The sequence below is a fragment of the Dendrobates tinctorius genome, unplaced genomic scaffold, assembly GCF_039654945.1.
Source record: "Dendrobates tinctorius isolate UK_male_01 unplaced genomic scaffold, ASM3965494v1 ptg000303l, whole genome shotgun sequence".
NCBI classification, from domain to species: Eukaryota; Metazoa; Chordata; class Amphibia; order Anura; family Dendrobatidae; genus Dendrobates; species Dendrobates tinctorius.
Genome location: NW_027361970.1, coordinates 289,301 through 310,972, shown reverse-complemented (window position 1 = coordinate 310,972; position 21,672 = coordinate 289,301). Strand labels below are relative to the sequence as shown.

The 21,672-nt window shown below is 44.7% G+C and overlaps 1 protein-coding gene across 1 annotated transcript in view; it reads left to right on the top strand.

Moving 5' to 3' along the window:
* The window catches only part of CXCR5 (C-X-C motif chemokine receptor 5), a 31,888-nt gene extending 11,007 nt beyond the window's left edge, over nt 1–20,881 (top strand). The window contains exon 2 of the mRNA XM_073560709.1: nt 17,387–20,881. Within this exon, the coding sequence (XP_073416810.1) occupies nt 17,387–18,457 (1,071 nt within the window). The 3' untranslated portion in view covers nt 18,458–20,881. The remainder of the gene's footprint in view (nt 1–17,386) is intronic.
* Nucleotides 20,882–21,672: the final 791 nt, after the last annotated feature.

The following is a 21,672-nucleotide window of genomic DNA, read 5'->3' as shown; positions in this document are numbered from 1 at the left end:
AACTCCATGTGTTACACAACCTCTTTACCTCTCGTAATTTTTCCTTCCTTGGCCTCACCGAAACATGGCTGATACCCTCTGACACCATCTCCTCCTTCGCTATGTTAAGGCGGCCTCCACTTCAACCACACTCCTCGCCCTGGCAACAGACATGGTGGAGGAGTGGGCCTTGGCCTTTCTTCTAACTGCACCTTTAACCCAATCTCACCTCTACCCTCCCTTATCCTCCCCTCTTTTGAAGTCCACTCTGTCCGCATCTACTCTTCCTCCAACCTCCAAGTGGCTGCCATATACAGACCTTCGAGCCCGACCACTGCCTTTATTGACCAATTCTCCACCTGGCTCCTTCACTTTCACTCTACTGACATTCCCACCATCATCATGGGTGACTTCAACATCCCCATTGACACCCACCAGTCAGCAACCACCAAACTCTTGTCCCTTACATCATCTTTTGGTCTTACCCAGTGGTCCTCCGCAGCCACCCACACAGACGGACACACATTAGACCTAGTCTTCACCCATTTCTGCTCCCTATCTAACTTCATCACCTCCCCTCTCCCTCTATCTGACCACCATCTACTCATTTTCTCATTCCTGTCCTGCTCACCTGTCACCTATGTCCAGCAACATGCGCACCCCCACAGAAACCTCGCACATCTAGACACTCGCACACTCTCTGACTCTATTCTACCACTGTCCTCCATATCTTCACTCCACGACACAGACACTGTCACTAGTTTCTACAATGCCACTCTAGCATCAGCCATCGACTCGGTCACCCCTGTCATGCATAACAGAGTGCGACAAATCAATAGACAACCGTGGCACAATAACATCACTAAAAAGCTTCGGCAAGCATCCAGAAATGCAGAACGGCGCTGGAAGAAAACGCATTCGCAAGACGACTTCTCTGCACTCAAACAAGCATCAATCACATTCAAATCAGCCCTCACTTCTGCTAAACAGGCCTACTTTACATCCCTTGTATCTTCCTTATCCCACAACCCCAAACAGTTATTCAATACTTTTAAAGGGAATCTTAGAATTTTTCTTTCCTCCCCATTTCGGCTTATTAATTCTGAGGTGATCCCTTCTTTCCCATAACGTCTTAAAGTTATCGGGACCTGGATTTTTATCTTCCACAGATGAAACAGATGTTGAACGGGCCCAAAAGAAAGATGGTCTTTGACCGAGCTTATTGCGTTTCCATTTATATACTTGATGATTATGCAGATCGGATTGATCTCGTTGGAATGTCCTTGTTTTTACTTCCACAATATCTTGCTCCCACTTAATTTGTTCCCCATCTATTTCATTTTTTTATTTTTCCACCTTATCGGCAGTAAGCTGTTTATTGATATTGTCTTCCACATTTTTTAATTCAATACCAATCTCAGCAATGGATGCTTCATTAGACTTAATTAGAAGTTCCAAAAAAGTCTTGGAACACAATGACGCTGTTAGGAGTCGGATTTCTGCGTTTACTCAGCAGGGATCCAGATCCTCACATTCTGCACTCTCCTATTGTTCCACTGCAGAGGATATTTCAGAGTAGATTGCCTTGCAGCAAATCTCTCCTGAGGCTAAGTCCTTCTGTCCTCTTACTGGGCATGCTCATGGGACGAGTCATGTGCTCAGATCCCGCTCCAGTTCTCATTGGTCCATCTCAGAGATCTGGAAACGTGCAGAAGGTCCCGGCTGCTATAAAAGGCGCGCATGGCTGTTCCGCCATGCGCTAGTATAGACTTACTTGCTGCTGTGTGTATGAGGACGGATGCATGATTCTGGTGAATGACTCATTATAAAACCCCTTCCCTCTGATATTACATATGTGGTTAGGGACTGAGTTAGAATCAGCGCCAGCGCTCTTTTGCTGCAACATCCACAGCTGCTAGCGTCCGACATTGCGCTTGCGCCTTGCCTTTGTTGTTTAGCGGCAGTGTCCACGCCGCGCTGCAGTAGCAGCCTCCTTTGCGTTCGCAGTTGCAACGCCGTGCACACAGTAGGTCTAGACAGACATTGTGCCGCCGTCTTGGGGTACTCCTGTGACCGTATACCGTGTGTGCGTTTTTTACTGAGTACTGTGACTACAACAGGCTCAGTCATTTGTGTTTGTACTTTTTGGCATCTCTGTGACTTAACAGAGATTGCTCTGCGCACCTGGGTGACGTTTAACCATGTGTGCATTTCTGCCATATTGCTCCTGCCACCACTTAGCAGCAGTTATATCACCTACTGCACGGTGGACCCCGAGCGGCGAACGCACTTTATTATTATTTTTATTTAGTGCGTTCCGCCGTTCCTAACAGATGTTGCCCCCTCCCATGCTTTAATGAAGTCCTCATTTTCAGTGGGAAAGGAGGGAAAGACCTGGACTCTCAATCACCGAGGAATTAGTCCCCCAATGACATATCTTTCTAAAAAGGCCTTGTTCCACCAAAGCTGGGTGCGTTTGTGTAATAATTCTTTATATCTCTTAGTGATATTGGCTATTCTGATCGGGCATGTTCCTGATTTGATGATTATATGATCGGTCATAATATTTTATACATTATTGATGCTTATATTTATTAATATAGTCGCCATTTGTGCTTGTTACAAATTAACGCTATTTAGATATTTTGATGGAACTTTCGCCCTTATGTATCATGACGCTTCCGTGCCATTGAACATCAGTGCACATGTGTTGGGTGCTGGCTCCGCCTTAATCATCTCTCCTTGCGTCTCTTAGTGACATTTGCGTTCCACTGACATCATCCGGGTGCACCTGTGGAGCGCATCGTTAGTGTGACGCCTTGGGGGGCGGGTGGACGCGGCGACCACTGCACCGGATACATGCTCCGATAACGATGTCCTTGTGAGGGGTATATAAAGGAACCATGAGGGGCATTATATACATCATGGCCCCCCGAGGAAGCGACCGTGAAACGCGCGTAGGGGCGCGTTCCTGCATATGGATAAGAGCATGGGTAAGGGCAACTTTTGATTACATCCCTCTTGAGCCTCCCCTAATGTTCCCTACCTCTGGGTCTGACTATAGATATAATTGATAGGGCAATTTGTTGGCTTACTACAGAGGATTGGTCTAATATATGAGACTGTGTGGGGGTGTTTCTTGTTGGCACTATGCCAGCTCACTAATTATATCATCATGTGGAATACTTTAATGAATATGAAACCCAATTGTGTTCTCTCCAGTATGCAGTTTTGAGATCTTTAGGTACTCCTGGACTCATGTTGAATTGATCGGTTTTGGATTCATTATGTACTGTGTCTACTTATATACGTGTACTTTTTAAAAACATTTTTGTACTTATGACATTACATAGCAATTTTTGATGCCACAGATTTTTGTATTATGGTGTTTTGCTCCAATTTTCTTGGTGTTTATGAGTGCTAGGAGCTCCATAGGGTATTACCCAATAGTATCCTGGATGGGATAACTATTATAAGACTAAATATAATGTACTCTGTACTTGAGATTTTGTTTCTTTTTTTCTTTTTTCCTCAAACTCAATGTGGACAAATCTGACCTGATCATCTTTCCCCCATCTCACAGATCTTCCTTACCGACCTATCTATAACAATTGACGACATCACGCTTTCCCCCGTACCAGAGGTTCGCTGCCTCGGAGAAAACCTTGACTCTTCCCTGTCCTTCAAACCACACATCCAAGTTCTCTTCACTTCCTGTTGCCTCCAGCTCAAAAATATTTCCAAAATCCATCCCTTCCTCAACCATCAATCTACGAAAATGCTTGTGCATGCCCTCATCATGTCCTAGCTCGACTACTGCAACATCCTATTCTGTGGCCTCCCTGCTAACACCCTCACACCTCTCCAGTCCATCCTTAACTCTGCCGCCCGACTAATCCATCTCTCTCCTCGCTACTCCTCCGCTTCTCCCCTCTGCAAATCTCTTCACTGTCTCCCATTTCCTCAGCGTATCCAATTCAAATTACTAGTACTCACCTACAAGGCCATCTATAACCTGTCTCCTCCATATATCTCTGAACTAATCTCCCGATATCTTCCCTCACGTAATCTCCGGTCCTCCCCAGACCTCCTGCTCTCCTCTATACTTATTCGCTCCTCACCCAACTGCCTCCAAGACTTCTCCCGAATAGCACCCATCCACTGGAATTCTTTGCCCCAGCAAGTCTGACTATCATCCACACTCGGATCCTTGAGACAGAACCTGAAAACCCACCTCTTCAGGAAAGCATACAACCTGCAATGATCCCCGCTACTGGAGCTACCGCCTCACCATCACTGGAGCTGCTGCAACCCCCAACCTACCGTCTCCTTCCCCACTATCCTGTAGAATGTAAGCCGGCAAGGGCAGGGTCCTCTCTCCCCTCTATATCAGTCTGTGATTGTTAGTTTGTTTACTGTGATATCTGTAACTTGCATGTAACCCCCTCTCATGTACAGCACCATGGAACCAATGGTGCTTTATAAATAAATAATAGTAATAATAACAATAATTATAATAAAAAGCAACATTTGTGTCAGTCTAAAAACTTTTGGACACAACTGTACAGCTCATACATAAAAATACAGAAGAAAAACTCAACGTCAGCAAGTAGTGCAGTACCAAATAATGATTAGTGATATTTTTATTATGCAAGTTCACTTACAGTACATGTATATGGCATATGCTATAAGACATAGAGTCCACCGCTTCTATATAAATAAAGTTTAATTGCTAAATACAATTCAATTTCTCACCACTTTCAAGATGTTTTTTCATCAGTGTATGAAAATATTATTTCTTAAAATTATAGTCTGTGAACCCTCGTTGCTCTCTCAGCTAAGTATATACAATTTTGTTGAGTTAGGCAGTACAGTGTGAATTGTGTTTTCTTGGTTCTGGAGGCTTGTTTGGAAACCTCCATTGTAGACCCCACCCAAAGAAGCCAGACAAAATTAAAAAGGACCTTTAACGAGATTTAGTTTATTGATACGGAGTTCCTCCTCCCATTGTTGCTGCTCCAATGATTCTTGCATGATTCTTTTTTCACAAGGACCCCTGTTCTTCAAAGTTATGCCCCTTGGTAAAAAACTTGCAAACTGTCACGGTTCCACCCCTTAGTGTGTCTGGTTTGCAGTTATTGACAACTCAGCCGTCCAATCTGGTACAGGGAAGTGCTGAGCTGTCAGTGTGTTGATTGACAACTTAACTACCCAATCTGAGACTGGGAGGCTGTGTCCAAGTGTTCATTTGTAACAAAGGCATGGGGGGTACAGTACATCGGCAGAGTCCACTGAGCACACTATCAGCGAGCACCCATGATCCCTTGAACATAGACAGATGGGTCCAACACAGTTCTTTCCCCACAGATTACCTTCTCTTTGGGTCACAGCAGTCCAGGCAAATAAAGGGTCCGGAAGGCAGCTGTATTCCAACGGGGAAAATAAATTTTTTTTGAACAATGATGAAGAAGAAAGGCACGAGTACAACACTGGTTTTGCTATTCTCTTCCTGTCACACTTTCCAACCGCATCCACAGCAGTTGCAGCAGCCAAAGAGTAGTGGAATTCCGCACGCAGGGGATAACCCATACAGAAGCAGGGGCCTTTCAAGAGACCTGGGGCCCGTATTGCAGTCGTTAGCCTTCTTTGTCTTTGGGACCCTTCCTGAGTCCCTGGGGTCCTTTGAGTCCTTGATGTCTGGGGCAATTGGGGGGATTCTGGCCATACCCCGTCTTGAAACACGTCTGCCCTAGCCAGAGTCCAAGGCAGTTCTGAGGAAGGTGCAGCTTCCTTTCACCTGTGAGTGCAAGCCCAGCCCCTTTTTTAACTATTGTCTGTTCCTAACTCTGCAACAGTGACACAAATAGAAATAGAAGAGATAAATATCTCCATCGTGTAGACCGATAAAATCAGTTTCTTTATTCAAGACATATTAAAAATAGATGTATCGAGTGTACAATCAGGAAAAAAGGGATAGGGTCCCCGTGACAACCAAAGCGTTTCAACCTCTTGCGGTCTTAGTGATGGTATGAAGTGAGATCTGTTGTGAATTCTCTCTATAGCTTCCCTCTGGTGATTACTGAAGGTAGTGGAGCTGGTCAGATTGACAGAGGGGTTGCGAGTTCTCTTTCTGGGCTCCCTCTGGTGGTTACTGGAGGTAGTGGAGCTGATCTGATTGACAGAGGCTTGCCACCTGATAATGAGGAAGACGATTGGAGATCTGGGGTTTCTTATTGGGATTTAAGACAGCTGACTCCCTCTATCCCTGCTGGTGATTTTCTTCCTGTGACTTCTGAGGTCTGATGTCTCCTGCTCTTTCCCTGCATGGTACAGCTAAGTGGTTCATTTGCTATTCTGTTTGTATTTGATCTGGTTTTGTCTATCTCTGCTTTGTGCGGGTCAGCCAGCTCCGGCTGGGACTGTGCTGAATCACCGCCCTTATGTTACTGCTTGTGCCAGTTTGTTTTGTCCCCTGTTATATTGGTCTCTTTTTGCTTTGCTTTCAGAATATACTGAAGTGCTGATATAGTGGGGGCAAAGTCGTGCGACTTCAGTGTTTTTTGTGCATCAGACGTGTTGGACTTTTTGCAGGGTTTTTTGCATGATTGCAGACAGTGTCTTTCCTTTCCTGTCCTGTCTAGTCAGTGTGGGCCCCATCGTTTGCTCAGTCTATTTTTCTGCCTGTGTTTGTGTTTTCATTTTGTCTCAGCGACAATATATGTTTGGGGGCTATCTATTACTTTGGAGTCTGCTCCAGGGCAGTTTAGATTTCCACTTTCTTGCTTTAGGCTTAGTTAGCTCTCCGGCTGTGCCGAGGCATCTAGGATCATCGTAGGTACGCTCCACAGCTACTGCTAGTTGTGTGGATAGGATCAGGGGTCTACAATCCGCTTAGTTACCAACCTCTCTGGTTTTCTGTGGCTTAGCCTGGGCCTGCTATCCTCCTCGGTGACCCATTCATAACAGAGATCCCTTGTCCAAACCTTAAATAATTAACGGCGCAATACAACACAGGTACAGTAATTAAAAACCATAATAGCACAATCAAATCCATTTGGACTAAATGAAAAAATAACAGAAATACATATCATAAAGAACCTATGTATTATGATGAAATACATTGATTGAGATTATATTAAGATAATTCCAAAAGACGCACATATGAAAAAACTTTTTACGGTAATAACTTGTGGCTTACCATGACACCTAAAAAACTGATTCAATCACATTGCAATATGACAGCCTGTCGCTTATTTAAGCCAAAAGGCACTCTTGTATTTAATTTAAAAATCCAAAAGGAGTCGCGATTCAGAACTCTGCTTCTGAAATCGCCTCCTCTAATAGATTAATTAAACGTTTCAATGCCTATGGCCACAATGGTATTAGTGCTACCCGCATGAACTGTTTTACAATGGTAAGATACCGCTAAGGCCGGTTTCACACTAGCGCTTTTTCAGCGCGCGCACGGCCGGGGGTAGCTCCGCCCCCGATCCGGCTCTCTGCCCGGCGTGTCCGCCCCTTCCTTGTAGTGCCGCCTCCTAGCGGACAGCGGCGCCTGCGATCGGCGCACCCTATCTTTAGCATAGGGTGCGCCGATCGTGCGCAGGTCGTGCGCTAGTTGCGCTTTGACCTGCGCTGCGCAATTTTGACGGTGCGCCGTGCGCGCCAAAATCCGAAAAGTTCGATTTTGGCGCGCACGGCGCACCGTCAAAAGTGCGCAGCGCAGGTCAAAGCGCAACTAGCGCACGGCCTGCGCACGATCGGCGCACCCTATGCTAAAGATAGGGTGCGCCGATCGCAGGCGCCGCTGTCCGCTAGGAGGCGGCGCTACAAGGAAGGGGCGGGCACGCCGGGCAGAGAGCCGGATCGGGGGCGGAGCTACCCCCGGCCGTGCGCGCGCTGAAAAAGCGCTAGTGTGAAACCGGCCTAAGATATTGTGAGTAGTAGAGTTCACTGCTTTGGAGAGATGTTTTTTTAAACAGGCCAATTGTACATCCCACATATTGTAATTTACAGGTTACACATTCTATCAAATAAATTAAACCCACCGTATTACAGTTCATATATATAGTGATTGGGTAAGATAAACCTGTTACAACAGATGTGAATCTTTTACTTTTACGTACGTGGTTGCAAGTTTTACGAGGGTGATGTCCACACCTGTAGAAGCCGTTATAATTTAACCATGTATTGTTGACATTTTTTTTGACTGCTCGTGAATAAACTCGGAGAAAGTATGCGTCCTAATGATGGCGCTTTTTTGCCACAAAACGCAAATGAGAATTATTTAAAATATGAGACAATTTGAAATCACTGTGTAAAATGGGAACATATTTCCTTATAATATTAGTAATGGTATCAAATTGTGGGCTGAATTCAATGACAAAATTAATAATGGAAGAAATTTGATCCTTTTTGGCCAACCTAGTAGACTCCGAAATAAGAGAATTTCTATTGATATTATTAACAACAGTTTGTGCCTTATGAAGATTCCAATTCGGATGGCCTCTATTACGGAGTCTATCAATGTTTTTTTTGGATCTCATATTGCAATATGATTGAATCGGTTTTTTAGGTGTCATGATAAGCCACAAGTTGTTACCGTAAAAAGTTTTTTCATATGTGCATCTTTTGGAATTATCTTAATATAATCTCAATCAATATATTTCATCATACTATATAGGTTCTTTATGATATGTATTTCTGTTATTTTTTCATTTAGTCCAAATGGATTTGACTGTGTTTTTAAGGTTTTTAATAACTGCACCTGTGTTGTATTGCGCCGTTAATTATTTAAGGTTTGGACAAGGGATCTCACATCATACAAAGACTAAGACCGCAAGAGGTTGAAACGCGTTGGTTGTCACGGGGACCCTATCCTTTTTTTCCTGATTGTACACTCGATACATCTATTTTTAATATGTCTTGAATAAAGAAACTGATTTTATCGGACTACACAATGGAGATCTTTATCTCTTCTATTTCTCATTGTTGACTACGCCTCTGATCAGGGCGGCTCCGTGCGTGTTCAACACAAGAAACCTGCAGAAGACTGGTGAGCTGACTACTCTCCCATTTCCCTTTTACTTACTATATTTATTTTGTGATGATCTTGTCTTGCTCCCTCTGTGTATAAAGACTGAACTATTTGTTATCCATTTGATATATGGAATCCACCGTGGAAAAGATTCATGTCTCTTGTGCGTGAATCCGTGCATGTTCAACACAAGAAACCTGCAGAAGACGGGTGAGCTGACTACACTCCCATTTCCCTTTTACTTACTATATTGATTTAGTGACACAAATAGGAACATAGCACAGCAGTTTACAATGGACTGCAGGACATTATACATTGCTTATGCAACACTTAAAGGAGAACATCCACAATACAAAATATAACAGTTACAGTACATAAATTACCTAGAACATACAGGGATACACAGTACCATTAAGGTAGTTAACATATAAATGGCAGGAGAAGAGGATGGAACTGAGGGGACCTGCCACCTCCTTACACATTTTTGCAGGTGATTGCCAGGCTACTTACCTGAGCTGTTTTTCCCAGACCTCTGCCAGATGTACATTCAGATAAGTGAGGTTTGTTATCTCTGTGCCTTGAGTTCTGTATGCTTGATCTTTCATTGCCTGACCTTGGACCTGGTTCTAACTATCCGCCTGTATAACCCCTTCGGCTCTGATCCGTTAACCTTCTGGTACTCTGACCTCGGAACGTTACCTGACTACGCTTTTGTCTCTTCCTTCTGTTTATGAGGTACCATCCTGGCTTCTGACCTTGGACTCCTTGACTATTCTGACTTAGGGCTTGGCCGTGAAACAGAAAGTGGATACAAAAAGTGTCCCTCATTCTTGTGGGCTCAGAACATTCATTTCTCCTACAGTAGGGTTGAAAGTAAACTGTAGACAGCCCAGATAATTCTTCGGCCTACCGTGAGCAGGACAACCTGATCTCACCTCCTCGTAAGGGCATCTTTGCAGTGGAACAAAGTAGTCCAAAAGGCAGCACTCCTGTATTGCAAATGTGCATATTTCATCTGTGCAATAATGCAGCGCATTGGATATCACGTATTTGGGGATTTCATTTAGAAGCTGATGTCCTGATGAATATTAAATGATAAAATTGTTCATGTGATAGGGTTAATCAGTCACCAAGTTTTTGCTACCTAATCTCATATGTCATTTACTGAGTTGCTTGCTGTTGTTTTGAGGTCACAGTTTTAGCAGCAGGATATTATCACTAGAGGACTAGCAAACCTGTTGCCTTATAGTCCTCCATATTCATGAGCTCTGTATAACTCCACCCCCAACACTGTTTTTGCATAGGCAGAAAGCTGCCAGTGTCCACAGAAAGCTGTCAATCAGTGATGTGGTGGGGGTTATACAGAGCTCAGCATTCAGAGAACTGGTAGATTTTCAGCAGAGAAAACAGGGATTTTATCAAACCTGCAGCAAGTAGCCCAGTACGTGACACATCTCTGCAATCAGGTTCTCTGCCCCTACATCATGCTGTTCTCAGATGGGTAGCAAAAACTTGGCGACAGATTCCCTTTAAGTGCAATATTCATGTCGGTGTCAGAAACAGTTAATATTTATATGATTTTTACCTTCTCCTGTTTTTGAGTGTTGTCAATGATCATTGAGCTATAGTGTATGTCCGATGCAACTAAAATAAAAAAAAAAGACTGAACCATATCAAAGCACAGTAAAAAAAACGTATAAAAATACTCTGTTGTAAAGGAGTAACAGTAAACAGCAAGTGCTAGTAAAAAGATGATAAAAAACAGGGTGTTTGGTTGATACGTTTTTTTTGCAAAAAATGTATACTAAGCCGCTCTAGCAAACATCAAGGTGTACCCATCTCAGAGCAGTCCTAACTGATGTATTTAAAAACCTGATCATGTGTATAGTACCTATATGAGCAGGATTCAGACAGGTAACATAAAAAAGCAACTTTACACATAATCTTAAAATGGATAGTTCACCAGATTTCACAATACAGACTGCATAATTTATTAAGCAAAGAGCTGTGTGGCGCTCGTTACTATATGGGGGCTCAAGTATGATTCCAGTCCAACTATGCCATACTGTAAGACAAGGACTTGGCACTCCAAAATAGATGCAAAAACTCATGAGAAATTTACTTCAGAATGGCAATCCTCTGTATGTACAATTTTACGTTTCAGCCATCTCTCAGGCCTTCATCAGAAACATATTCTGGAGCGCTAGTAAAAAACCCAAGAGAAGCAGCACTAAAGAAGAGGCATACAAGTTCTATATAGAAAAGAGCTCTTCCCCTGCTTCTCTCAGTCTTTCTAGTGCAAGCTATGTCTGTGAGTCAGGCTAGATGGTGTCAGGGTCCTGTCAGCACCAGCGTGCAGCCTCCGCTGAGCAGGGACTCACCCGCACTGTAGGGGGGCCCAGGGTCAGGTACAGCCGGAAAGTACACACAGGACCTGGGGACGCTGAAGTTTAGCAAGCAGTGAAGGACCTACGGTCATGTGAATGCAACGGGCGGGGCTTAGCGTCCTGCTTCCAGAGATGGCAGGACACTAAACAGAAATACTCAGTCAGGCAAAATGGAGGTCATACACAGAGATAGCAGGAAAGTACCAGGGATGAGACGGAACGGATAGTCGGGGCCAAGCAGGGGTCAAAACCAAACAGACATAGAAGATACCAAGCAGAATCCAACAAGCAATATCTAGAGAACAGACCGAGTCGTTCACAGAGTATCAAGCAACAAGAACACAGCACAAACACACTCAGGGGTCACCACACTATGCCAAGGGCGAAAGTATAACTGACGGGGATGGGAGCTTCCTGAGGCTATAAGAAGCTTTCCCAGAAGCAATGAGAGGCCACCATAATAAGTCCCAGGTGTGCAGGTAAGAGTCTGCACTGAAATCGAAACATTAACCCCAGAAGTGCAGGTCCACCAGCACTGGTATCATGACAGTACCCCTCTCTCAACGGGGGGCCTCTGGACCCCCAGGCTTGCCCGGGTATCTAGCATGGAAAGCCCGAACCAGGTGATCCGCATGCATAAACCGGGCCGGCACCCAGGACCTGTCCTCCGGCCCATACCCCTTCCAATGAACTAGGTACTGTACTGACCGTCGTACCAACCTGGAATCTACGATGTGACCAATCTCATATTCCACATGTCCCTCAACCGAAACCGGAGGAGCAGTGGACTCGGATTCTCCCCGGACTGCTTCAAAGGGTTTTATTAGAGATCTATGGAAGACGTTAGGGATCTTGAAAGAGGGTGGAAGGCACAGCCTGTACGCCACTGGGTTGATTTTTTACACAATCTTGTACGGGCCAATGAATTTGGGGCCCAACTTGGCTGACGGAATCTTTAACTTAATGTTTTGCGTGGAAAGCCAAACTTTCTCTCCAACCTGAAATATGGGACCAGGTGTTCGTTTCCTGTCTGCGAAAAACTTATACCTGCCTTGAGACCTAGATATACGCCGCTGGACTTCTGCCCATGTATCTTTTAACCGCTGAACAGAGTCCTCAGCCCTGGGACACCCCGAATCTAGACGAGAAAACTCACCAAAATGAGGACTGAACCCATAGTTGATCAAGAAAGGGGACATACCAGTGGATTGACTCACCCGACTATTGAAGGCAAATTCATTCTGTCTAGCAGAAGTCAGGCATCTGAGGATCTGTTCCAGAGACTGATTAGTGTGTTCCGTCTTACCATTACTCTCGGGATGGTATGCAGACGAAAAGGACAGAGATATCCCTAATTTTTTGCAGAAAGCATGCCAAAACTTAGCCTCAAACTGCACAACATGATCAGACACCACATTCAGGGGTACCCCATGCAAGCGGACCACATGCTGCACAAACAACCTGGATAAGGTCTCAGCAGAAGGTAATGCGGACAGGGGTACAAAATGAGCCTGCTTTGAAAATCTGTCCACCACTACCCATACCACCGTATTACCCCTGGAAGAGGGAAGATTGGTAATAAAATCCATGGACAGGTGGGTCCATGGTCTTTCGGGAACTGCCAAGTGCATCAGCTCCCCCGCCGGCCGGCTATGAGAGCTTTTAGAACGAGCGCAGACCCCACAACCAGAAATGAATTTCTTTATATCAGATCCAAGGGTAGGCCACCAGAAGATCCTAGCCACCGCCAGTCGCGTGGCTGATATACCAGGGTGAGCACACAGCTTGGATTCATGGAACTCTTGCAAGAGTTTAAGGCGAAGTTGCTCTGGGACAAACAACTTGCCCCCTGGTTGGCTGCAGGAGCCAGCGATTGGGCCCCCTCAATTTCCCGTTCCAATTCAGACGAGATCCCTGCTAACACCACCCCAGGGTGCAGAATGGAGGACGGTGGCTCAGGGGCAGACACAGGATGAAAATTGCGAGATAAGGCGTCAGCCTTCACATTCTTTGATCCTGGACGGAATGTAATAGTAAACTGGAAACGAGAAAAAAAAAGCGACCAACGGGCCTGTCTGGGCGTTAATCTTTTAGCAGACTCGATGCAAGACAAATTTTTGTGATCAGTGATCACAGTAACCGGGTGACTGGCTCCCTCCAAAAAGTGCCTCCACTCCTCAAACACCAACTTGACCACAAGAAGCTCTCTATTGCCTACATCATAATTTATTTCAGCAGCAGAGAACTTCCTGGAAAAGAAAGCACATGGTCTGAGGTTGGTAAGAGTGGCAGGCCCTTGGGACAACACTGCCCCCACCCCCACCTCGGAGGCATCCACCTCCACCACAAATTATTTGGACAGATCTGGCTGTACCAACACAGGAGCAGACATAAAACAATTTTTCAGAGTCGCAAAGGCCTCTTTTGCGAGCGAGGACCAATTTCTCACATCCGCACCTTTGCATGTTAGATCCGTGAGTGGTTTGACCACCTGTGAAATCCCCCGGATAAATTTGCGGTAATAATTGGCGAACCCCAAGAAGCACTGAAGACCCTTAAGATCTTGGGGTTGCACCCAATCCGCAATGGCCTGCACCTTCTTGGGGTCCATGCGAAAACCCTCAGAGGATACAATTAATCCCAAAAAAGACAATTCTTGAACACAAAATACACATTTCTCCAATTTGGCAAACAGATGATTTTCTCTCAGTCTTTGGAGAACAGTTTGTACATGTTCTAGATGAGAATGCCTGTCGGAGGAGTATATCAAAATATCATCTAAGTAGATAACAACAAAACGACCAATGAGATCCGAGAATACCACGTTGATGAAATTCTGAAATATGGCGGGGGCATTGGTAAGACCAAACGGCTTGACTAAATTTTCAAACAGTCCCTCGGACATGAGGAACGCAGTTTTCCATTCATCCCCCTCTCGGACCCTTATCAAATTATATGCCCCCCGAAGATCTAGTATGGAGAACCATTTTACCCCTGATAGTTGGTTGCACAAATCGGGAATCAACGGAAGGGGGTACGTATTCCGTACAGTAATGTGATTAAGCTCCCGAAAATCGAGACAGGGACGTAACCCACCATCTTTTTTCTTTACAAAAAAGAAACCTTACGCCACAGGTGAGACTGAAGGACGCATGTGTCCCTTGCGCAGATTTTCAACAATGTAGTCCTTCATAGCCAAGCGCTCAGAGCCGGATAAATTAAACAGACGGGCTTTAGGTAATTTAGCCTCCGGGACCAGCTCGATAGCACAGTCAAAGGGTCTATGTGGCGGTAACGTCTCGGCCTCGCTTCAGAGAATAGATGTTCGAAGTCCTTCAGGCATTCCGGAATACCTTCCAGCTCGACAGATGATACAGACACAGATTTCACAGGTTCAACCAGCAGTGCAGATTTATCACACAACTTAAAATCATTAAACCCCCATTGAACAATCTCCCCCGTTTTCCAGTTAATAACTGGGTTATGGCGTTGTAACCAGGGCATGCCCAACACCAACCCTGCAGGTAGATTGTCCAGAACCAAACAACTTAGGCTTTCCACATGAGTAGCGCCCACTCTGAGCGAAAACAAGTCAGACATATAGAGAATTCCCTCCTTAGTGAGGGGGAGAGGAGTCAATGGCCACCACCTTGATCGGAACCTTGAGCCTAACTGTCCCTATCTTGCAGCGTGTGACCATTTGGGAGTCAATGAGATTAATCGATGATCCGCAGTCCACGAAGGCTGTAGAGGGAAAAGAACTATCGTCCACAAACAGTTCCACATGAAGTAAAACCTTAGAAATCGAGGAAAAGGGTACCTGAGGGTCTGAGTAGTCTCCCCGCTGACTACCCAGACCTAGTCGTTTTCTGCCGACCGGGTCGAAGATGGCAATCAGGACACTCCCTTTTCCAATGTCCCGTTTTACCGCAGTAAAAGCATAACTGCTTGTCCTTCCGGCGTTTCATCTCCATATCCTTCAGGGAGAGGACGCCTACGTCCATGAGCTCAGGGGCAGTCCACTGGGGAACAATGGAGTCTCCACCTGCATCACCCCTCTGGCCCGCAGCCTGCGGTCCATCCGGACGGCCTGGGTCACGGTGTCCTCGAGAGAGTTAGGTGGGGGATGTAACGCCAAGGCATCCTGCAGCCACTCGGACAAGCCTCTGCGAAAGAGACCTCGAAGTGCAGCATCGCCTCAAGAGATCTCTGCAGCCCAGCAGCGGAATTCAGTACAAAACCACTCAGCCGAGTGTTTCCCCTGACAGACGCTCATCACCATGTCCTCTGCCAATCGCACTCGGTCAGGCTTATCATAAATGTGCCCGAGGGCCTCAAAGAATGCATTCACAGACACTCTCTCAGGGGCAGTGGGAGGAAGGGAGAAAGCCCAAGCTTGTGGGGACCCTCTCAATAAGGACATAATTACCCCTACCTTCTGGTTTTCGTCCCCAGAGGAACGTGGTCTCAAACTAAAAAAAAGTTTGCAACCCTCCATGAAGATCGTGAACTCCTTTTTGTTCCCAGAAAAGAAGTCAGGCAGTTTAACAGGTGGTTCCGGGGACACCAGAACAACATCCCTCGCCCCAGCCCCCGGAGACCCAGCAGATAAAGCCCCTCGCACTGTCTCAGAAACCTGCTGCTGAGAATGAGCAAGAGCTTGCTGTTCCAGAGATAAATCCTGAAACATCTGACTCAGATTTTTCATCTGGTCAGCCAGAGACTGTATGGGATCCATAATTCTCTGCACAAAAAACCCCCAAAAACGTAATGGTCATTTATAATGTCAAGGTCCTGTCAGCGCCGGCGTGCAGCCTCTGCTGAGCAGGGACTCACCCGCACTGTAGGGGGGCCCAGGGTCAGGTACAGCCGGAAAGTACACAGGACCTGGGGACGCTGAAGTTTAGCAAGCAGTGAAGGACCTATGGTCATGTGACTGCAATGGGCGGGGCTTAGCGTCCTGCTTCCAGAGATGGCAGGACACTAAACCGAAATACTCAGAGTCAGGCAAAATGGAGGTCATACACAGAGATAGCAGAAAAGTACCAGGGATGAGACGGAACGGATAGTCGGGGCCAAGCAGGGGTCAAAACCAAACAGACATAGAAGGTACCAAGCAGAATCCAACAAGCAATATCCAGAGAACAGACCGAGTCGTACACAGAGTATCAAGCAACCAGAACACAGCAGAAACACACTCAGGGGTCCCCACACTATGCCAAGGGGGAAAGTATAACTGACAGGGATGGGAGCTTCCTGAGGCTATAAGAAGCTTTCCCAGAAGCAATGAGAGGCCACCATAATAAGTCCCAGGTGTGCAGGTAAGAGTCTGCACTGAGATCAAAACATTAACCCCAGAAGTGCAGGTCCACCAGCACTGGTATCATGACAGATGGTCAGAGACTGAATACATTTGGATTCTCACTTTTAAGTGCTCATTTTAAAGGAAATATGTCAGCAGGTCTTTGCTATGCAATCAGAGAGCAGCAAAAGGTAAGAGAAGAGAGTCTGATTTCAGAGATTTGTCACATATTAGGCTGTGTTTTGCTGTTTCAATACGATCAGTGTTTTATCAGCAGAAGATTATTGGGCTGGGTTATACAGAGCTCAGCATTCTGAGATCTGCTAGATCTGCTGCGGAAATAAACTATGATTCTATCATAACTGCTGCACCCAGCAAACGAAGTGATACATCGCTGGAATCAGGGTGTATGTCCCTACCTCATGCTGCTGTCATTACATTACAAACCTGATGATGGATTCACTTTAATATCATGACTACAAAGCTGTACAGGCTAGAAAACAAACTCTGTACAGTCTGATTCGGCAGTCATCCCCCATCTATTGCTAATCTTTTGATAGTACATTACCATGGAGGCGGGGGCACCTTTTGCCTCAATCACTGCTTTGTTTTTTCATTCTTGTGCCTTCACATTTTATATATGAACACTAACGTTTCTCTTTTTTTGTGTTTTACAAACAGGTGATGATGAATTATTCTGACGCCACATCTAATTTTAGCGAGAGCTACACTGGTTTTACATGTGAGAGTTCCTTGGATGAAGACCTCCAAGAACACGAGAAACACAACAAACTCTACCTTGTTGTAATCCCGTTTCTCTACAGCCTGGTGTTTGTGGTTGGAGCCATGGGGAACAGCCTTGTCCTCTTCATTCTGATGCGAAAACATCGCTCACGATCCAGTACTGACAATTTCCTTTTGCACTTGGCAATTGCTGATTTGCTGATGCTCGTTACTTTCCCTTTTACGATTACAGAGGCCATAGTTGGATGGAAATTTGGGGACTTCCTCTGTAAGCTTGTTGGAGCAATCAGTCGCCTAAATTTCTATTGCAGTAGTCTTCTCCTGGGGTGTATCAGTATTGATCGCTACCTATCTATAATCTATGCTATTCACACCTTCAAGAATCGAAGTATTAGGACAATTCACTTCTATTGCTCTTATGTGTGGATTGTTTGCTTTTTGCTTTCACTGCCCAATATGTTTATATTGGGAACTCACCAACTACACAATTATACATGGTGCACGTACCACCAAAACTATTTCCCCAGCAATATTTGGTGGCAAATCGGAAGATTTATTAATCACAGTGTGGGATTTTTACTTCCAATGATCATTATGATCATATGTTATTCCCGCATAATAGCCACCTTATGTAGATCCCCGAGACGAGAGAAGAAAAAAGCCGTCAGAGTTGCTCTGGTGATCACAGGTGTCTTCTTCTTATGCTGGACTCCATTTAATGTGGCGGTATTTTTGGATACTTTGGATCAATATGGATTGATAAAGAGTTGCTCGGTTAAGAATAATTTGCCTATAACAATAACGGTGACAGAATTATTTGGATATCTGCACAGTTGTTTGAATCCCTTGCTCTATGCATTTGTGGGAGCGAAGTTCAGGAACGATGCTCTGAAAGTTTTGAAACACTTCGGATGCTTCAAGCCAGAGATGTTTGGCCACAGCACGTCAGTCAGTAGGAAGAGCAGCACCACAGATTCGGAAATTCAGACCGTTATCTCCAGCATTTAGGTGGTCACACGTCTTTTCTACTGTGATCTTCAACCATCACTGAACCTTGTAAATAAATACAATGTATGGACAATGATGTATCAGTAACAGACTGCCTGCTGTGAGAACATTGCTACTGCCACTTCCATTATTCACTATATAATGTGTTCCATCGCAACCTCATATCTCTCATTTTCATTGCTGTAGTACATGTTACAGGTGGCAATACTGTTTCAGTAAACACCTAAATCTTGGGTCCCATCTGTGTTAGGAAATTCTGTGCTTCTACTCTGATCTTGAGATAAGAAAATAGAATTCACGCAGAGGAAGGAGCTGTAACCTACGTACCAAAGAGGCACCCGACAGACCCTATTGCATCACATGGTACATCGAGTTTCCATCAAGGTCTCCGGCATTTAAAAGGTGTAGCGAAGACCTGAGCATCAAAGAAGATAAAAGTAGTAAATCTTGCTGCAAATATATATATATTTTTTGGATCCGACACAAAAGGAAAGACCATTTCGACCAACAGAAGATATATATGGCTCCTTACCTATGCACCACCTTCCTTGACAAAGACCATCCATTGGTCGACACGTTGGACGGTATCGGTCTTCCCCTTTGTATCCTTTCCTCAAGCACGAGTACTTCTACAGCAATGTTGCCAGCTTTTCTTTACTTGTGGCATTTAAAAGGATTTGTCCAGGACTATTTTATTTTTAACTATAGGCCCAAGATCAAACAGAGAGGTGGTTTCTAACTACCTGCCTGTTCTGCCCGGCACAGATCTCTGCTGGCTCAGAGCGGTTATAGACTGCTCCTGCTGGTGATTGTGGCTTCTGATGTCACGGTGACAGAGCAATGGCTTCTTTTCCTTTCTGATCTGTTGTCAGGACATCATTGCTAACGTTATGCTGATTGACAGCCGACTTCCTGCTGCCTAATTGCACAAAACCAGCTGTCAGTCAGCATGACATCAGCAGCCTCACCATATCGACAGAGCAACCTGGAAGAGCTGCTCTGTTGACATGTAGCAGCAGAATCGCCGGCATGAGTGGTCCATGACTGCTCTGAGGTGGCATCGGATAAAACAGCAGGTAGTACCTGCCTGTCAGTTCTTAGTCCCACAGCAAAAGAAAAGGGAAAAAAATAGTCCCAGATTATCCATTTCACGTAAAAACAACACCAAAAAATAGAATTGCACGCAGCGCTATTTATTTTGGTTAAATAACAGAACATGACAGGAATGGAATAGACTTCATTATAATTAAATTGGTTTTCCATTTTTAGAATAGTGGACCTGAACTGACTAGCTGGTGTGCAAAAAACAAATACAGGCAGTACTCACCCTCCTTTGGGCCAGTGCCGGCTCTCTGCAGCTTCTCCCTTGTCTCTGCTTTGGCTGCAGCGGTGATGTCACGTTGACAGTGACACATCACAGCTGCAGCCAATCATTGGGATATGTGGCTCATGCCACCAGTAACAGCAGAACTTCTGACTTCAGTGATTGGCTGCAGTAGTAATGTTCATTGTAGTCATAATGTCACTGTTAGGCTATGTGCACACATCCGGAATTCCCACGGAAATTTCCATGGCAATTCTGCAACTCCCTGCTGTGGGAAATACGCGAGAAATCTGCATGCGTAATTCCCACGTATTTACCGCGAAAAACTAGCATTTTGCAAGCATAATTAGCTTGCAGAATACTAGCATTTTCCAAGCGATCTGTACCATTGCTTGGAAAACTGATTATCAGGTTGGTCACACTTGTCAAACATAGCGTTTGACTAGTGTGACCAACTTTTTACTATTGAGGCTGCCTATGCAGCATCAGTAGTAAAAAGATATAAAGTTAAAAATAATAATAAAAAAAAAAAAATAGTGATATAATCACCTTCCGGCGTCCCATGCAGCGTTCACAGGCCTCAGCAATGCTCCCGGCAAGTCCCGTTCTCAACGATGCCTTGCGACAATGACCTTTGATGACATGGCGGCCGTAATGCAGATGCAAAGTTAGCAAATAAAGGTGTAAAGTCTAAGGGCTGATGTATAATAGGCACATGTAAAATCTACGACCCCATACTCTATGCTTTCAAGGGAAATTGTGGCAAATATCTCCATAATAACATGTCATACAGAGGAACCACATGGCACAAGGCCTATGGCTCCAAAATACAGAATCATACGGACCCCATGTGCAAGATGCTGTCATGCGTCAGGTCTAAAATGAACCTTATATTTTAGAAATGAATTATTGTATATTTAATATAACGATAATATTTGTAATCAATATAATCAAAGTATAATAAGACTGTCAAAGCGTATACTGCCTTAATAAATGACAAGGCTGACAGTTGTTATTTTGTTTTCTCATTTCACCGATTTCTGGTACAGTACAACATTTTTATAAAGTTTCTTATCTGATATTAAACACCTACCGTAATAAGGAAAGTGTGATCGTCCTTTATTATGGATCTCAATAGTTGGAGGAGACTAGGCGATATGATGTTTCCCATACATGGCGCACACAGACCTGAAGGATTATTGCTCTTCTATCCCTATTAAATGAAAGGGGGTGATCCATGAAAATACTGTGTCACTGAAAAGGATAATAAATCAAAACTTACTATTATACCGCATGAATAATGCGCTAGATATTGAAAGTGAACACTACCGAAAATAAATCAAATTATAATTCACTTTATGTAGATAGAAACAGAATAGACATACAACACAAAAAACTACAAAACCTCCAGTGCGAGGGACAGAAAGGATTAAGACGTCTTTCATACAGAATTTCATATACTTGTAAAAGTTACATATACAGCTATGTGGACGAATAATATAACACTCAGAGGGACACGAAATACCTTAATACAACGTTGAATAGGCAATTAAAGTTAATCAAACATTATATAGATAAATGCAAAGCACTGCTAGGTAAACTTACAGGCAATGTATAGTGAGCAGGTCTATCCCTCAACCCTGACGCGCGTTTCGTCCAACACTTCCTCAGGGGACGTGCCGGAGATGAGGGACGCAAGACCTTTAAATGAAGGTGTGTCAATGGGAGGCTATGTATCGCAATCACGTGGATCAAAGAAGTTGACGCAGCGCATGATGCAGCAGGTCTGCTCTTTGGTACGGGACTTGTCACTTCCGGCGGTTAGCCCACAAGCGCGCAGAGCCGTACCAAGATGGCCGCTGTGCGTTCCAGATGGATCAGAGTTCCGTGG